Source organism: Panicum virgatum, chromosome 2K (assembly GCF_016808335.1).
Source record: "Panicum virgatum strain AP13 chromosome 2K, P.virgatum_v5, whole genome shotgun sequence".
Lineage (NCBI taxonomy): Eukaryota > Viridiplantae > Streptophyta > Magnoliopsida > Poales > Poaceae > Panicum > Panicum virgatum.
The window spans coordinates 13,574,463-13,593,278 of NC_053137.1; the positions used below are offsets into that span (position 1 = coordinate 13,574,463).

The 18,816-nt window shown below is 42.0% G+C and overlaps 2 protein-coding genes and 1 long non-coding RNA gene across 3 annotated transcripts; 2 read left to right on the forward strand and 1 right to left on the reverse strand.

The window, feature by feature from the left end:
- Nucleotides 1-5,687, forward strand: LOC120667728 (probable cellulose synthase A catalytic subunit 8 [UDP-forming]). Its single transcript, XM_039947747.1, has 14 exons — nucleotides 1-24; nucleotides 137-329; nucleotides 715-959; nucleotides 1,039-1,138; nucleotides 1,238-1,427; nucleotides 1,901-2,167; nucleotides 2,256-2,601; nucleotides 2,686-2,823; nucleotides 2,959-3,084; nucleotides 3,170-3,382; nucleotides 3,489-3,744; nucleotides 3,892-4,094; nucleotides 4,351-4,701; nucleotides 4,783-5,687. The coding sequence occupies exons 1-14, from the start codon at nucleotides 1-3 to the stop codon at nucleotides 5,365-5,367; spliced, it is 3,237 nt and encodes a 1,078-aa protein (XP_039803681.1). The 3' UTR covers nucleotides 5,368-5,687.
- An 878-nt stretch (nucleotides 5,688-6,565) lies between these two features.
- On the forward strand, nucleotides 6,566-7,610 carry LOC120667745. Its single transcript, XR_005672212.1, has 3 exons — nucleotides 6,566-7,020; nucleotides 7,117-7,208; nucleotides 7,284-7,610. It is a non-coding gene; the product is annotated as an uncharacterized LOC120667745 (long non-coding RNA).
- Nucleotides 7,611-8,122: 512 nt separating this feature from the next.
- LOC120695120 (receptor kinase-like protein Xa21) lies at nucleotides 8,123-11,292 on the reverse strand. Its single transcript, XM_039978429.1, has 3 exons — nucleotides 10,855-11,292; nucleotides 8,599-9,244; nucleotides 8,123-8,487 (listed from the first exon to the last, which is right to left on the reverse strand). Exons 1-3 carry the CDS (start codon nucleotides 11,290-11,292, stop codon nucleotides 8,123-8,125), a joined length of 1,449 nt encoding a protein of 482 aa, XP_039834363.1.
- Nucleotides 11,293-18,816: the final 7,524 nt, after the last annotated feature.

Below are 18,816 nucleotides of genomic sequence, written 5' to 3' on the forward strand. Positions count from 1 at the left end.
ATGGAGGGCGACGCGGAGGCCGTGGTGAGTGGAACGGGGGATCGATCCCGGCTGCATTCCGTGCGCCGGCGGGGAGGTGGATCTTGGGAGAGGAAGACTGAATCTTTTGGCCTGCTGTGTTCTTGCCTGTGTGCAGAAGTCGGGGAGGCGCGGCGGCGGGCAGGTGTGCCAGATCTGCGGCGACGGCGTGGGCACCACCGCTGAGGGGGACGTCTTCGCCGCCTGCTACGTCTGCGGCTTCCCCGTCTGCCGCCCCTGCTACGAGTACGAGCGCAAGGACGGCACACAGGCGTGCCCGCAGTGCAAGACCAAGTACAAGCGCCACAAGGGTAAATTTTTACAGCCTCTTCTTCTCCACTCCCATTTGTTTCGTCCAGCTTCACCTGATCCCAATTCCGGAGCAACTCAGCTCGGAAAGTTTGGATCTTTGATCAAGAAGAACAAAAATGGGGGTTGTTTTTAGTTCTGGTGGATCTCATGGCGCTTTTCGTCAGGGTGGGCAATCTGGCTCTGTCGCTATCACTGGATCCTATTTTAGCTTGTAGCAAGGCCCAGTCTTGTCTTTGTGTGAATTCTGTTGGATTGTAGTTAGGGAGGAAAAAAATTGCTACGGGAGTAGCATATGATGTGACATTCCAGATTTTTGGTCAAGAATCGCAAGTTTGATAGGTGCATTTTGTTAAGCCTGTGCTGAACTTTGAATGAATCCTTCAGGTAGCCCAGCGATCCGTGGGGAGGAAGGCGATGATACCGATGACGCAAGTGACTTCAACTACCCTGCATCTGGCAATGATGACCAGAAGCAGAAGATTGCTGACAGAATGCGCAGCTGGCGCATGAATGCTGGGGGCAGCGGGGATGTTGGCCGCCCCAAGTATGACAGTGGCGAGATCGGGCTCTCCAAGTATGACAGTGGTGAGATCCCTCGAGGATACATCCCGTCGGTCACAAACAGCCAGGTTGGTTCCACGATTTTTGACACATTGTGCTCAAAATTGTATATGTGCTAGTCCTTACTTTCTTTATTTTGACTTGCAGATCTCGGGAGAAATTCCTGGAGCTTCCCCTGATCATCATATGATGTCCCCTACTGGGAACATTGGCAAGCGCGCTCCGTTTCCCTATGTGAATCATTCACGTATGTTTATTTCTCACTATGGTCTCTTCAGTCTTATGTTTCAGTTTGTAGCAGATGTCTAATGTCAAGATCTGATGATTGTTTATTGCTCCTTGCCAGCAAATCCGTCACGGGAGTTCTCTGGTAGCATTGGGAATGTTGCCTGGAAAGAGAGAGTTGATGGCTGGAAAATGAAGCAGGATAAAGGAACAATTCCCATGACTAATGGCACCAGCATTGCTCCCTCCGAGGGTCGGGGTGTTGGTGACATTGATGCATCTACTGATTACAACATGGAAGATGCCTTACTGTGAGTCCCAACACTATCCATAGCACATTCATGTTTTACAGGATCATATGTTTGGTACTAAATTGTGTTTCATAATTAGTATGGAGTTACATACAAAAAAGGGGTATATAAAAAAATTGAGTTATTTTCACTCTGTACATTAGTGCAATAATTTGGGGGCTTGCCTTTATGTTCCAAAAAGTATGGACCTGTTTAGAATTTATGGAAGGTCACATAACTTGTTCTTTTCGTCAAGATGGATACACAATCAAACTGAATGGACCTTGGCTCAGAATGGGGAGTACTATATCTCAAAAGTTTGTTAAATCTACATAAATTCAAAAACCTATCATGCTTAAAGCATTGTAATGATGGGTAAATATTGTAATGTGTCGTCTCAGGAAAATGTCTAGAGAACAAATTATCCAACCATTTCTTGCTATGTTTTCTTCGATATATCTTTGAACACTAATTTTGTGCCATCTGAATTGCAGGAACGATGAAACTCGACAGCCTCTATCCAGAAAAGTGCCAATTCCTTCCTCCAGGATCAATCCTTACAGAATGGTCATTGTGCTGCGATTGGTTGTTCTAAGCATCTTCCTGCACTATCGTATCACAAATCCTGTGCGCAATGCATACCCGTTATGGCTTCTATCTGTTATATGTGAGATTTGGTTTGCTCTTTCCTGGATATTAGATCAGTTCCCAAAGTGGTTTCCAATCAACCGTGAGACTTACCTTGATAGATTGGCATTAAGGTGATCTCTTTCACAGTTCTGGTGTATGTCTAAACACAAACTAAATTTGTTCATATCACTAATGTTTGGGCTCCATTTCATCTAACAGGTATGACCGTGAAGGTGAGCCATCTCAGTTGGCTGCTGTTGACATCTTTGTCAGTACAGTCGACCCACTGAAGGAGCCGCCTCTTGTCACTGCCAATACTGTTCTATCAATTCTTGCTGTGGATTACCCTGTCGATAAGGTCTCTTGCTATGTATCTGACGATGGAGCTGCAATGCTGACATTTGATGCACTAGCTGAGACTTCAGAATTTGCTAGAAAATGGGTACCGTTTGTTAAGAAGTACAACATTGAGCCTAGAGCTCCTGAATGGTACTTCAGCCAGAAAATTGATTACTTGAAGGACAAAGTCCACCCTTCATTTGTTAAAGACCGCCGTGCCATGAAGGTTTGTATTCTTTGTGAACACCTAGATATTGATTTCTATGTTGCAATCCAATACTAGCACCTGTTAACCGAAAATTCGTTGCAGAGAGAATATGAAGAATTTAAAGTTAGGATAAATGGCCTTGTTGCTAAGGCACAGAAAGTTCCTGAGGAAGGATGGATCATGCAAGATGGCACACCATGGCCAGGAAACAATACCAGGGACCATCCCGGAATGATTCAGGTTAGCATATTTCTAATACAGAATTAAACATCTGTTACTCAACTGACTGCTGATGTGCCTGATAACATCTGTGTTTTTCCTTTATTTTTCTCTTGAAATGAATTTTCTTTGCTAACTCTTTTTTATCATACTCAGGTTTTCCTTGGTCACAGTGGTGGCCTTGATACTGAGGGCAATGAGCTTCCCCGTTTGGTCTATGTTTCTCGTGAGAAGCGTCCTGGATTCCAACATCACAAGAAAGCTGGTGCCATGAATGCTCTTGTAAGTAGTTATATATTACAAAGTTCAAAATTATCAACTTCAATTCCATATGTTGGTTCTGATGGCAGCTCTCTCTATTCCATAGGTTCGTGTGTCAGCTGTGCTTACCAATGGACAATACATGTTGAATCTTGACTGTGATCACTACATCAACAACAGCAAGGCTCTCAGGGAAGCTATGTGCTTCCTTATGGATCCTAACCTAGGAAGGAGTGTCTGCTATGTTCAGTTTCCACAAAGGTTCGATGGTATTGATAGGAACGATCGATATGCCAACAGGAACACCGTGTTTTTCGATGTAAGCCTCAATAGTGTAGTAGTATTCTCCATCAATATCTAGACTATTGCGTGCACAAGTTTTAAAGTTTCTAACTAAATTTCTTGGTCGTTTTGGTTTCCCACAGATTAACTTGAGGGGTCTTGATGGCATTCAAGGACCAGTTTATGTGGGAACTGGTTGTGTTTTCAACAGAACAGCTCTATATGGTTATGAGCCCCCAATTAAGCAAAAGAAGAAGGGTGGTTTCTTGTCATCACTATGTGGTGGCAGGAAGAAGGCAAGCAAATCCAAGAAGGGCTCAGACAAGAAAAAGTCACAGAAGCATGTGGACAGTTCCGTGCCAGTATTCAATCTTGAAGATATAGAGGAGGGAGTTGAAGGTACACCTTTATGTTTTCAGATATCGATGGCTAAGACTATTTTTTAATTTCTCAAATGTGCACCTTTTTGTTGCATGCTGTTTTTTCTTGTATATTTTTGGTTTTTTTTAAATATGTATGCATGTTGGCATTTATTTGATATTGCAGGTGCTGGATTTGATGATGAGAAATCACTTCTTATGTCTCAAATGAGCTTGGAGAAGAGATTTGGCCAATCTGCAGCTTTTGTTGCCTCCACACTGATGGAATATGGTGGTGTTCCTCAGTCTGCAACTCCAGAATCTCTTCTGAAAGAAGCTATTCATGTCATAAGTTGTGGCTATGAGGATAAGACTGAATGGGGAACTGAGGTAAACTAACAATCCTCACATCAACAGTGTTTTCATTTTTCTTATGGAAACATTTTTTTTTTTTGGGGGGGGGGGGGGGGGGTATACAAGTAACAGGCAACTGAAGTAATGTGCAACCCTGAGCACAAGAATGTGAACCCTTAGTTCACAGCACACATTTTCTTCTAATGTCATTGCAATTTGATAACCATGTGTAGAAGTTAGCACCTAAGACTATTTTCTTTGTTAACGGTAACAAGTCTGTTTCAAATTGCAGATTGGGTGGATCTATGGTTCTGTGACAGAAGATATTCTTACTGGATTCAAGATGCATGCACGAGGCTGGCGGTCAATTTACTGCATGCCTAAGCGGCCAGCTTTCAAGGGATCTGCTCCCATCAATCTTTCAGACCGTCTGAACCAAGTGCTCCGGTGGGCTCTTGGTTCTGTGGAAATTCTTTTCAGCCGGCATTGCCCCTTATGGTATGGCTATGGAGGACGCCTGAAGTTCTTGGAGAGATTTGCTTACATCAACACCACCATTTATCCACTCACGTCTATCCCACTTCTCATATACTGTGTTCTGCCTGCCATCTGTCTGCTCACTGGGAAGTTCATCATGCCATCGGTAAGCATCGGTTACATAAAAAAAATCTTTATTACAAGGAGCATGGAACAAAATGCTGACTGAATCTATTTTGGAATGCAGATTAGCAACATGACTAGTATTTGGTTCATCTCTCTCTTTCTTTCAATTTTTGCCACTGGTATCCTCGAGATGAGGTGGAGTGGTGTTGGCATTGATGAGTGGTGGAGGAATGAACAATTCTGGGTTATTGGAGGTATCTCTGCCCATCTTTTCGCCGTATTCCAGGGTCTTCTCAAGGTGCTTGCTGGTATCGACACCAACTTTACTGTCACATCAAAGGCCTCTGATGAAGATGGTGACTTCGCGGAGCTCTACATGTTCAAGTGGACAACTCTTCTCATCCCACCAACAACCATCTTGATCATCAACCTGGTCGGTGTTGTTGCTGGTACCTCCTACGCTATCAACAGCGGTTACCAATCATGGGGGCCGCTCTTTGGCAAGCTCTTCTTCGCCTTCTGGGTGATCGTTCACTTGTACCCATTCCTGAAGGGTCTCATGGGCAGGCAAAACCGCACCCCAACCATTGTGGTCGTCTGGGCGATTCTTCTTGCTTCTATCTTCTCCTTGCTGTGGGTTCGCATCGATCCGTTCACCACCCGTGTCACTGGCCCAGATACTCAAACATGTGGCATCAACTGCTAGGAACGTGGAAGGTTGTAGAAACAGAGAAATACCACGAGTCGTGTTTTTGAGAATATGACAATGCCACAGCCACCAATTGCCTGTTAAAAATGCCACAGCCACCAATTGTCTGTTAAGTTATAAGGAGGTGGCGCTATTTACGGCTAGTACGGACCAAGGGGATATTGTTTATCAGAAAGTTACTTGTGTTGATATGCATTCTTTTGTTGATAAGCTATACTACTTTGTGGAGAGTGTCTGACAGACGAGTTTTGTAATGTTATGAAGAACAAGAAAATAAGATAGTTTGCATTTTTTTTTAATTTCATCAAGTTTACTCATCTCTTGCCTATGTCAGAGAATTTTAGATTGATTATGGTTCAATTGCATAATCGATCTGGTGCTCAAGATTTAATCTAGTAGATTGATGCAGTAAATATTAATAGGCTGCTGAAACAGCACAAATCACGTATTCATACCTCATAATTGAAACTTGTGTGTAATGAATACAGACATAATATGTCTAAACTTTTGGAAGGAGATGGAGGCTTTTGCCCTAGGAATCAAAATTCTCAACTGTAGTAAGGAATAATGTAAACTAAAAGAGCAATACATAGTTGCAACTTTCATCACTGTATTGTATATATAACATACTATTTGGGTACACAACCTGATATGCTTAGCTGGAAGGTGAACTTGGACTTGTGTAGGCTAAAAAATTGGATAACGGAAGCCAACCAACTATTAAAACTAGACAAATTTTACCCTTTGGTGGTTTCTAAGGTACTTTTGTATTTTTTTAAATTAGAAAATTCTAATTAGATCTAAATATAAAAACTAATTCATTTTAAATCATAAAAATATGAAATTAGTACCACAAATTTTGTAAAAATGTAACATATCTACATTGCTCTAATTGAAGCTTAGTTATTAAAAAATAATAACATAATTACAAGCAATCAAATATTATAAATATAAAAAAATGAATCTGAATAACTGACAAGTATTGTACTAATAGATAGGTTATATTTTTAGAAAAAAATTTAAACCCACTTTTTATTTTTTGACTTAAAATGAATTACTTATAAATATTTTAGTTTAAATTTGAATACTTTTTATTCTCACAAATAGAAAAGAACCAGCTAAGGGGCTAAATTTGTCTAGTTTCAATAGATGGATGGACTCCGTTATTCGATTTCGTGGTTGAAGATTAAAAATAGGATTTTTGAGAAGTTTGAAAGTATAAACCAAACTTTTCCATTTTCCTTTTGAAAGTTCGTTAAATCGAGTTACCATTGCGCTCCCACCGCATCGCTCTCTGCCGGCGTTGCGTTTGTGTACCGCAGGCTCCTCCTCCCCCCTGCGCCGGCGCCGCCGCCCCGGTTTCGTCGCCCTAAACGCCGTCGCCTTCCCCTTCCAGGCGCGTTCACATTTTCCACTACGGACTCCCTCACTTCCTCTCCTGGGCGGAGTGGCGAGAGGTCAATTTCTCGCTTCGTTCTAATTTCCAGCCCCGTTTCGATACGGGCATCCGGCAGTAGCTTGTGGTCCATGTCGGGGCCATCAGATCGGCGACCTCCGTCGCCTCTTCACTCTCGGCGGGTGCGGGCCGGGGCTGAGGACCCCGGGATCTGCCAGCCTGCCATGGATGCCACGCGTTATCTGATTTCTGAGGTAACGCGACATGTTTATTGCCGAATTACCAAATGTCTCTTCTGTTTGCTTCATTATTAATTAATTGGTACCTGGAGCTCGACCATAATATTGCAGTGATAACCCAGATTCGACCTTGAGGCTCATTAAAGATCGGATGATATGTGAACAAACGCCAAGCACACACACATAAGCGGTACTCCTGAAATGTATGGTTCTTTGCTTTGCCATTAAAGGGTAAATTCATAATCACCTTGACATTGTTGCGCTGCCTGCATATGCAGCTGGAGCTGACAGGTGATGTGATAATTACTGACATGATGCCTGATGGTGCAATCAAGGGGTATATTCGTGATGCTGCTTTGATGGATGGAAGGGATACAACAAGAAAGCATGTGACATGCTAGCATGATTTGTGTATGTGACACAACTTTAGGTCATGTTTGATCTGAAGGAGCAGAAGAAGCTAATATCACACGTTGCTGGAAAGATTTGGTAAGTGGTGGAACAAGAAACTAATTATGTTGCTCAAACAAATTTGTTCCAGCATGTATCTTCTGTGTTCTGTCTATAATAGCTGGGAACCAACTTTTGCTGGTTTCACTTACTAAGAGGACATCTATTTGCTGAATTAGGATCACATGTTGAATAAGAGTGGATCGCTAATGCATAGGAATGAAATGCTCTGAACCTAGGATAGATGGAATTCATGAATTTTAAACTATACTCTGGGGACACTGAGATTTGTCTGTCACAGTTATATGTTGTGCTTTACTCAAGGACATGATCAAGGAAAGAAACTGATAAAAAAAACCAGACCGACCTAGGGGGAACTAGGTGGCTTACTCAAATTCGTCTAAACGAGGACTTGAACTTGGGTGGTCGGGGCGTACATCCGCATCATCAACTAACTGAGCTAGACTTAAGACAATCAACATATGTTACTGCTGTAATATATAACCTTAGGAACAGCAAGATTTCTATCACGAATATTAAGAATAAAGTCTACAACACACTCTCAAATAAAAGAAACAAAATATGTCTACTCTAAGAATAAATTTAGAGCAATATTATAGTAGGTATAAGCAAATGGTTGTTAATATGAACCAAAATCACTTCACGGTCAAGCAGTGATGTATGAATCTCTGATAGCATGCATCTCTGCAGCAGCATCGCTTATTGACAGCCGCTCTGTGGGCAATTGCCTTGAGCATAGGACACCGAGATGGATGACTGAATACAAACATTCTTCAATTGTTTTCATATGCCTTTTATCATTTTTGGTGTTTACCCCATCATGCAGCCATATATTGGAATCTGCTATCTCCATAACCTTGTCAGGAAGAGATGCCTTAGCAAAATAATGCAGGCTCATCCCATCTCTGAACATATCATCTGTCGGGCTCCTTCCTATAAACATCTCAATCAAAATAACACCAAAACTGTACACATCACCATAAGTTGATACTGCAAGCCCTTCACCATATTCTGTAATAGAATGAAACAATATGGAGCATATAAGGTATGTACAAAACTAAAAAGATGCTTCATGCTCATAGATCTGATTACATGCTACTTTTGAAACACATGGGAGCATACCTGGAGCAATGTATCCGATGGTGCCTCTTATTCCTATGGAGCTATTGTAAATCATTTGAGTTTTGCTTGTTGATTCATCTAGAACTCTAGCAATGCCGAAATCCCCAACATGAGCTCTCATGTCCTGATTGAGAAGAATGTTACTCGGCTTGAGATCGCAATGTACGACTGGTGGCTGGCAACTGTTGTGAAGATAGTCCAAAGCATCCACAATGTCTACTGCAATATCTAACCTCTGTGGCAAGCTCAGTGCTCCATAATTTGAATGAATCCATCTAACTAAGCTGCCATTAGCCATGAACTCGAAGACTAATGCTCTGAAATCTTGACCCTGGTGATTGATGCTAGAACAACATGTAATGATCTTTACAAGGCATCGGTGCTTCACTCTTCTTAGTGCCTCACATTCAGCCTGGAAGCTTTTGTAGGACCCTGATTGGTGGACGTTAAACACCTTAACAGCGACGACAGTGGCTTGCTTATCTAGAGTTAGAGTGCCCCTGTATACTGTACCATATCGCCCCTTTCCAAGCAAATTTGCTTCTGAAAATCCATCTGTTCCTTTCACTATATCATTGTATGGAACTATTGGAAGCTCTATCTCTGCGAATTGAGGTGATATTTCTTTCTTCAGTGGCGTCTTGAACTTTCAGTAAAGAAATCTAGCCCAAACAAGCCCTGAAAGTATAAGCAGGAGAGCTCCTGCTGTTGAGATTGCTATTATAAGAGACTTCATCGTGCCTTTCTTATTCTTTCTTGGGCATTTTTGCAGATGGAGTTGTGGTATTCCACCGCATAATGCATCGTTCCCAATAATTGATATTCTAGTTATATTTTTGAAAGCCCCTTCTTTTGGTACTTCACCTTGCAAATTGTTGAAGGATAGATCAAGGCGGAGCAGCGATGTTGAATTACCTAATAATTCTGGGATTGATCCTGACAAATTATTGTGGGCAAGGTACAACTCCGGCAAGTTGGTAATGCTGGCTAGGTTGCCAGGGATGCTGCCATTCAGTTTGTTGTCCGTCAAATTCAGTATAGTCAGGTATGCTTCCCTTGAATGAATTTTCATCCATTAACAGTATTTCCATGACTCTACAGTTGCCAATAGTATTAGGCATTTCACCCAACAATTTGTTTCCTGAAATGGATAGTTGTCTGAGATTTACCAAATTACCAACTTCTAAAGGAAGTGGTCCGTCCAGTAAGTTGTAAGATAGACCAAGCAGTATTGTGAGTGATGATCCATAATTTCGTTTGGTATTGTTACTTGATAGATCTAAGGCTGAAAGTTTGCTCAAATTTCCAATGCTTGGTGGAATTGATCCCTCCAGTCTGTTGCCATGTGCGTCAAGTTCAGATAGACCAGTGAGGTTCCCGATGGAGGATGGCATATGTCCTAAGAAGTTGTTCGAATACAGATATAGCTGGGTCAATTGTGTAGCCTCCCCTATGCCTTCAGGAATTGTCCCAGTGAGTATGTTTTCACTAAAATCAAGGTTGATAAGATTTGCCAGATTTCCAATCTCAGATGGGATAACACCAGATATGTAATTGCTGGGAGTCCGGAGCCACTGAAGGTTGGTGGTTAGATTAGCCAACGAACTTGGTAGTTTCCCTGCAAACCTATTCCCTCCAATGCTCAACATCTCTAATCTGCTACAATTCGTCAAAGAAGCAATAAATTCCCACTCTTCCTTTTTGTTTGCCTGGAACATGTTGTAATCAAGAACAAACACTTCAAGATTTTGCAATCTGCCCAATCCGGAAGGAACAATTCCAGTAAAACTATTGAATCCGGCATAAAGCCTCTGGAGCCTGGAGAAATTGGTTATTATCTGTGGAAGAGCTCCAGTAAATCGGTTCTGTCCAATCCCAATCCGTTGGATGCTCGGAAAGCTTTTCCCCAGGTCAGATGGTAGACGTCCATGAAGCTTGTTGCCAGCCACATAAAAGTAGTAAACAGATGATAGGTTGTACATGGAAGGAGGAAGCAAACCTGAGAGATTATTAATGGAGAGCTGAAGGAAACTGAGATATGGATTGTTCCCAATGACTGTAGGGATTGATCCCTCAAGATAGTTGTATGACAAGGACAACATAGTCAACCCAGAAAGGTTCCCCAGAGACGACGGGATGGTTCCGGTGATGCTGTTGTTGTACAGCACTAGTTTAGCTAGCGACGGCATAATGGCATATTGCCGACCTCAGTTGGGATGCTTCCCTGCACCCCTTATTGCTACCAATGGCCATCACTTGGAGGCTGATACAGCGGCTAATGTTGCTTGGAATGACACCGGTGAGCATGTTTTCACTCAGGTCGATACGCCGGAGGCGCATTAGGGAGCCGATGCTGGGAGGGATCACACCTTGAAGGGTGTTGCTGCTCAGATTGAGTGAGCGCAGGAAGGTGAGGTTGCCGATGGCTGGGGAGATGGTGCCGGTGAGTCCCTGGGAATTGAGGTTCAGAGCTGCCACCCTCCACCGGTGTCTCGTGCCACAGGTGACTCCCTCCCAGCTGCAGTAGCTGGTGCTCTGGTTCCAGGAGTCCAGCACGCCAGAGTGGTGGGAGATCTTTTCCTTGAACGAGAGAAGAGCTCCCACATCGCTGCCATGACCAGTGGAAGATGAGGAAGCAGCTGCACAGTTGGTGGTTGCTGCGGTGGTGAGCAATAGCAGGAGGAGCAGCAGCATGGTTGCTGATGGCTTTGAGTCAGCACAGAGACCGGTTTCCTTGCCTGATACATATAGAATATGCATCCATGTACTTGGAGTTTTATTCATACATTAAGGGTGCAATCAGTCAAAAGGTGAATCAGTGGAAAGGGATTGATTGACTTAAGACCTAAGAGCAGATAAAATAGGACATGTCAGGTTGACGACACAACAAGACATGTCAGGTTTTTTCAATGTTTATGCTTGACAATAAGCCAAGCTTATTGGACTTATTCTTAGTGCCATTGCATTACCGATCGGTGCAGGCTAACTTTCCAGTCAAAAGAAGGGTTAGTAGTGCAAATCTTGTCCATTGTTCACACTTATCCTGAATAATGACTATTAGGCCTTCTTAGGGTTTTTTAGAGGATTTTAATGCTTAAATTTTACTGGTTCAAAAAGTGTCTTCCCAATTCTCCCATTCTGGCCGGACCATTTCCTGCTCCACTTCCTTCTTCCAACGCGCTCCTGTCGCCCCATCGCACCCTTGCGGTCTTGTCATTGAAGGTCTCTCTCTCTTTTTTTTAGTTTGGTGTACGGATATGAAAAATCCAATTTTGTTTCTTCTTACAAACTACTTAATCCATTGGAAGTGCATATTTCTGAAAAAAAAAGGAAAAGCACGAGACAACTAACCAGCCTAAATTTGTGATGGAACAAAAATGTTGTCTTGACTCAAACCCAGGGATCGACACATCCTAGCTCGATGTTCCATCATGGGACCTTGACTCGAAGGTCGATGCAGCCAATGAGGAACATATAAAATCGAACTCAATCGAACTCCTCACTACCCAAATCGAGATCCTACATAATGAATCAGGGTTATGACCACCCGAATCGAAATCTCGCAACAGAAATTGAGGTTCTGGCCACCCAAATCAAAATCCACTGGAATTGAAATTCCAGCCATAAAATCCAGCTACCGCCACCGAGATTTACCTTGCTGCTACCCAAATCAATCTTATTGTTGCCGAGTGTGAAGTTCCGCAGAGGTTAAGCTACCCACAGCTAAATTGAGCTCTTTGATTTGTGAAAAAAGTCTGTATCACCTCCCCATGTGGGGGTGGACTACATAACCCCCAATCTATAAAACGCTCTATATCACCCCATGAAATTTTTAAAACCGGTCAAATTATCTCTTAAAGCAGTTTTAAAAAATCATTGTACATTACAAAAAAATTATTAAATGGAAAATCCAATTGTGTTAGACTCCAAATGAGTAGATCTACACAGTGAACATATAATATAGTATGATTTAGTATGTTTTTTTGCTGTAGCTTTAGATCCATACTTTTCTTCATAGCTGTAAAAAATGTATTAAAATATACCATATTATATATTCACTGTGTAGATCTACTTATTTGGAGTCCACCAAAATTGAATTTTTTATTTTATGATTTTTTGTGATTTACTATGATTTTTTGAAACTGATTTAGGGTGTAATTTGACCGGTTTTGAAAAATTTAGGGGTGATATAGACCGTTTCATAAGTTGAGTTCCTTGATTTGTGTGGCACTGAGCTGACGAGCGTTTTTTTACGAGCATTTAGCAGGAAGAGAAAATGATAGAATCAAGCAACGGACGGACTGACGGCTCCGTTTTCCCAGTGCCCTGAGATATAGATAGAAAATTAGTGGACCCAGCTTTGTGGAGGGGAGATGAACGGATGGCCTCCTCGACTGTAGTCTGCAGTCCATCATCGGGTCCGTTCGTTTTAGATCAACCGTGAGCCTCTGAAAGCAATGAACTTGACCAATTTAACAGGCCTGCAGGCCGGCCCATCTTAGCCCAGCCACTCGACTCCCCGTTTCCCTGCGTCAGTCGCTTCCCTGATTCCCCAGCGAGTCGCGCCGCCGTCGCTCGTCCGCATGACTCCGCCGCCGTCACTCCTGCGCAGCCGTTGAGACTGCCATCCTCGCCAGTCCTTCACCGATTTCTCCTCTCGCAGGCACTCCCTCCACTCCTGCTACTCCGCCTAGACCGAGAGCTTCATCTACATGCGCTGCAGCGGCGTCAGTGGCGCCGGCACCACCACCACCACCACACAGGTAGGGTGGTAATGTGCCATGGTCCTATTGGTCTCTTCACAGTCCAATACGTCTTTTCAAATTTTTAATTCAAAATTGTATAAGATTAGAGCCCGACTCTTTGATTTTCTAGTTCAAAATATTAGACCCTTTACCACCCCTACCTGCAGGTTCACGCTGGCGCAGCTGTCCACGGCTACGGGCGGGTTCCGTGAGTCCAATCTGGTGGGCGAGGGAAGGTTCGGCAGGGTGTACAGGGGCCGGCTGGAAGCTATTGATGGCCATGTATGGTTCAGACACCCCTTCCTTGGGCAAAGAAGAGCTAGGGGAAATATTTGGTGCTGCTGCTACACTATCATGGAATGCAACTTGTATATTTTTTGTTCCATAGATGAAATAGAATCAAATAATCAAATAAAATTGAACTTTTTTTTGGAGTGAACCAAATATGTCTTTCGTTGTTACCTACCTTGGAAACCTTTTTCTTTTTCTTGCCTCCTTCTTTATCAAAGTTTCTTGTTCCTTGAGAGAAAAGAAAATCAAATAGAATTGAACTTTTTTTACACCAAATACAATCAAAGAATTAAATATATTTTTCGTTGTTACATACCTTTGAATCTTTTTTCCTTTCTCTTACTTCCCTTCTTTACTTTGCGTTTCTTGTCAAGCCAGGTTCTCTTGCGTTTGGAGGTTTTTGTTTCCACCTCTTTTTCCTTCAGTTTTGCTGTACTCACCACATCAGTGTGAGGAGTAACATTTGTGGGAATACTAATAGAAACTTCAGAACTAGTAAAACCATTGAGATATTCTTCGACTTGCTTGCTAAGCTTGTCAAGTGTGTTGTTTACTAACAAGGTGCATCCAGGATGGCTGGCAGCTCGATGTGCCAAATTGATGAATTTGCGAGTCATATCTTTGTAGCAAAGCATGCTATCTAGTCTTGGATTCTCTATTATATTTCTGCATTGGTTGTCCTGTATAGTTTACATGCTTCTCATGTCCATCGCTTCAATACATATTGTGTTGATAGTATTTTGATATTCATCAGGTCACAGACCATGCCATGCTTCTGAAAAGACTTCCTTAACAGGTTTTCCCATTGCATAATCTTGATCAGTATAGATTGTTTTAGGTTGCTTGCCATTATGTGCTCTCAGGAAGGTATCAAATACCCACTTGAAGGACTCAAATGTCTCATCATACATGAGAATAGCACAAAAAACTACAAATTTCCCTGAAATGATTGAACCCAACAAACACGCCAAAAGGCCTACTCTCCTTATTTGTACCAAAATAAAGTAGTATCGAAACTGATAACAGCGCCAAAATATGCATAGTCAGTGAGCATTTTAGCATCTACTCAGAATATGTTTGCAATTTGTTCACTCGGTCCATTTGCAATGCATATTAGAATGATGGGTTCTCAGCTATTTTTTCTTGAAAATACATAAGCATGCTTTCTGCTTGGCCATATGCCATCTCTCGCTGCCGTTTGCCTCGTAAATAATTCTTGTGGTCTTGAAGAGTGTAATTGAGATTAACTGAGCCACCAACTTGGATGCAAGCCAACTCATGTGCAGCTTTGGGCCCAATTCGATCCTGCATCGTCAGCCATCTCAATTTCTAAACTTTGCAACTTTGAAATTTTGCTTTGAGACACCATCAAGTGTGAAGTTTGTGGCAACTGAAGGGTGTGATTATGTTCCAAAACCAGGTCATTCACTTTGTAATTTCCCTTGTCCTTATCCATTACAAGTCCCATGCTGCACAGTTGGTTCTAGTTTCAGCTCTTGGACACTTTGTTAGATGATCCCTTTTATCTGGCAACCTCTGTGATCCTCATTTGCACAAACATATCTGCAGGAATTAATCTTTCCATCTGACTTTCTTTTGTTTGTGTACCTTTTTCTCACCTCAAAGCCTTTTTTATCCCCCATAAGTAATCCAAAACATCCAAGCCTTATCTACAGTACCAAATTCCGTACCAACTTGAGGTAATACACTAGGAAGCAAAACCTCCCTACAATAAACAAATAATGATGTCCATGATGTTATTTATGCTGTTCAAATACATATTTGATTTGGTGGTGAAGGTGAACTGAACATCTATTCGGATGGAAAAAATGTATATTTTGTTTTGATGCAAGCGTTGGTATTTCCTTCAAGCTCTCATATTGAACATGTTGATTCTGTTTTGATGCAGAATGTATCTAATCCATCTTTCAGCACAATCAAATTAGACCTAGCAGCACCAAAATACGAAAGAGAGAATGTAAGAACTGAGATTTTTGGAACCTGGATGAGACTGATCAGCACCAGGAGACGTCGATCACCATCGCATGGGCTTCTACTCTGCACTTAGACCGAGCGGCTGCAGGATCCGTCGATCGCTGTCGCGTGACTGCGCTCGTGCTTGCGTCAAAAAGAGAAGCGGCGCCAAAACAGCAACAAATCGCGCCAAAAAGAAAGTCCGCAACGGCGGCGGAGAAGCGACTAACGCAGGGAAACGGGGAGTCGAGTGGCTGGGCTAAGATGGGCCGGCCTGCAGGCCTGTTAAATTGGTCAAGTTCATTGCTTTCAGAGGCTCACGGTTGATCTAAAACAAACGGATACGAGCATATGTGGTAGGAACTTATTGGTCTGTGCAAGATTTTATTTCCAAATTTTGAACTTATATCTCTCTCTCTAATGGCTCATTCATTTTCAATTCTGATTCAACCATCGTCTTTCTTGGATTTTTTCTCACAAATTGAGATCCGACATGATTATTACTTTTTAATTTTATTTTTTAGTTTTAACTAGATATGCTATTTCAACACTACGAAATAAAATGCTGAATCAGCTTCTTTGAAATATTGAACTAGATTTAAAGTAATGTTGAATAGAGTATTTTGAATTGTTGAAATAATACATACTATAGCTCAACATTTACTCATATTTTCTATTGGTTTGTGAGCATCTGCGTTTGTACTGTGTTTCTAAAAAAAGAAAAAAATGGGGATCACCAGCTTTAAGTATGACCGAAGCAACAAAAGAAACAGAGAAAAAAAATACTACAGTACCCACAACAGACTGCACTCGGCAGGCAGCCTGCTGTCCTGTACTGGCTCACACCTGACGCAAACCCAGCGGCAGATGAAAAAAAAGAAGTACGGAGACGCTGTCTATTGTTTACGGGCCGTTCCGTGCCTGCTAGTGTATACGCTGGGCTCCAAGGAGGCAACAGGCAAGGACTGTCGTCCCAGGCTGTAGTGTTGATGCTCACGTTGAGTGAGCGCAGGAAGGTGAGGTTGCCGATGGCAGGGAAGATGGTGCCGGTGAGACTTTGGGAACTTAGGTTTAGAGCGACCACCCTCCGCCAGTGCCTCTTGCCGCAGGTGGTGACTCCCGCCCAGCTGCAGTAGCTGATGCTCTGGTTCCTGGAGGCCAGCACACCGGAGTGGTTGGAGATCTCTTTGAAAGCAAAAGGACTCTGGTCGCCCCCGTGGGCTCTCGAAGACGTTTCTGCGGTTGCATGTGGTTACCGTGGCGAAGATCGAGCAGCAGCACCAGCTGGAGGATGAGGCATCTCGCTCTGCCGGGTGGAGATCTGCGACTGATGGACTTGTGGTCTCAAGCTGCATATATGGACACACTCTCTCTCTCTCAAAAAAAAGCATATATGGACTAATGAAGTGATCAGCATGCATGGCACCATTTGTATGACCAAAACGATCAGAGGTCTCTTTGATTCTCAAGAATACTAGCAAGGTGGCCCGCGCTAATAGCACGGACAGCTAGTTTTTTATTTATATTTTTAGATTTTTTTATCTTAATAGAATAGCGTATTTGGTATTTTATTTAGCCTACCTATCGTTGAATATATACTACTTGCAACTTCCTATGAGTTCGTATTAAATCATCGATTTTTAAATTGTCTTTATTATACATCACATTTTCATATTTTTAATATTTTAACTTGAAGAATCTAAATATGTTGATTCAATTTAATATTGGGTCACCTTGAATATGGACCCATATTGTAGCACGTAATATTTAAGTTTGATGATTAATCGTAAGATGGGATCGACTTGAATACATGTTTATCTATTTACAAAGTTTTTATATGTAGGTATTAAATATGTATATATGTATGTGTTAGTGATGTGCCAACAACTTGTAACTTAGATGTTGAACTTTGATTTGTGCAATATTTTGAATAATATTTAGCAAAAGAAAGTCAATCCTAGTTGTTAGAGCACTTGAGTAACATCCGGCCGATCTCGATCTAATTCATTGTGGGGGCGAATTAAAAATGTTATGGATTAATTAAAAGTTATATTTAGAAATAGTTTAGGGCCTCCCTGCTGACTCCGATCAAAATATATATGTATATGTTTTGATGTTATTTCGCTAAACCTATAGGTTTTTCCCCACTTTCGTTACTATATATTTTTTAATTGTTTTTAGCCCACCGGACTGCATAAATTGGCCCACTTCAGTGTTTTGTCATCTTGGCAATGGATAGTTCCAGACATGTCTTTTATGCTATTTTTAACTTTTTTCTTTAACTTCCATTTTCTTGAGCTATTTCTATCCATTTCTTCCTCTTCCATTATCTTGCTCCACACATTTGAAATCGATTAGTATATTTCATATCTAAGGCACCTAATGGAGAAGTTCGCTATTTAGTTCACTTAGTTGCTCAGTTTAGATTGTGCTTCACAGCTTGCTTTTTTTCTGAGCGAAGAGGGGCAACGGCTGTTGGAGTTATTTGTTGTGTATCTTAGGCTATCGACATAGGGAGTTCTAACTGTGGCTTAAGTGGCTCCGACTATGGCTCCTATGATGAAGCGGCTTCTCTGATGGAGCTGCAACTATTTTTTTAAAAAAATATTTGGTAGAACGGCTTCCCTAATTGGGCTGGAACCTATTTTTTTTCACAAATACATAGAAGATGTCAAATATCCAATGTGCCTCTAGCTATATGACTCATTGTACAGATTTTGTATGAAATTACATAGTAATGAATGTACTTATGGACTAATCAATAATTTTTGTCTTCTCCTTTTTCTTTTTTCTCCTTATTTTTCTCATTTTTCTACCTTCCGTATCGGTTCAACCTCCTTCTTTATCCTTTCCCCACACACCATTTGCTTTGCTTTGCCCATCCCCAAGTAGCTGTTGCGCTACCTCCACCGCTGTCGATCGTCTGCTCGTAGCCTCGTACGCTATTGCTGTTTCGCTATTGCCCCTTCCCTCCCCCACCCCAGCTGCACCAAGATCTGGTGATCCTAGGCGAGGTGCTTCTGTTACTCTCCCGCTGCTGCTACCCCTAGATTGTGCCCAAATCGGGCCATGCCGCCATGCTGGCGCCATCATGAGATTGGCACGGACGCACAGTGCTGCTACCTTTTTTTGGCACCTTTCAGAAAGACTAATTTTATTTGTAAAATATTGTAGTGGGAAGCAGCATATTGATTCTGATTGTAGGCAA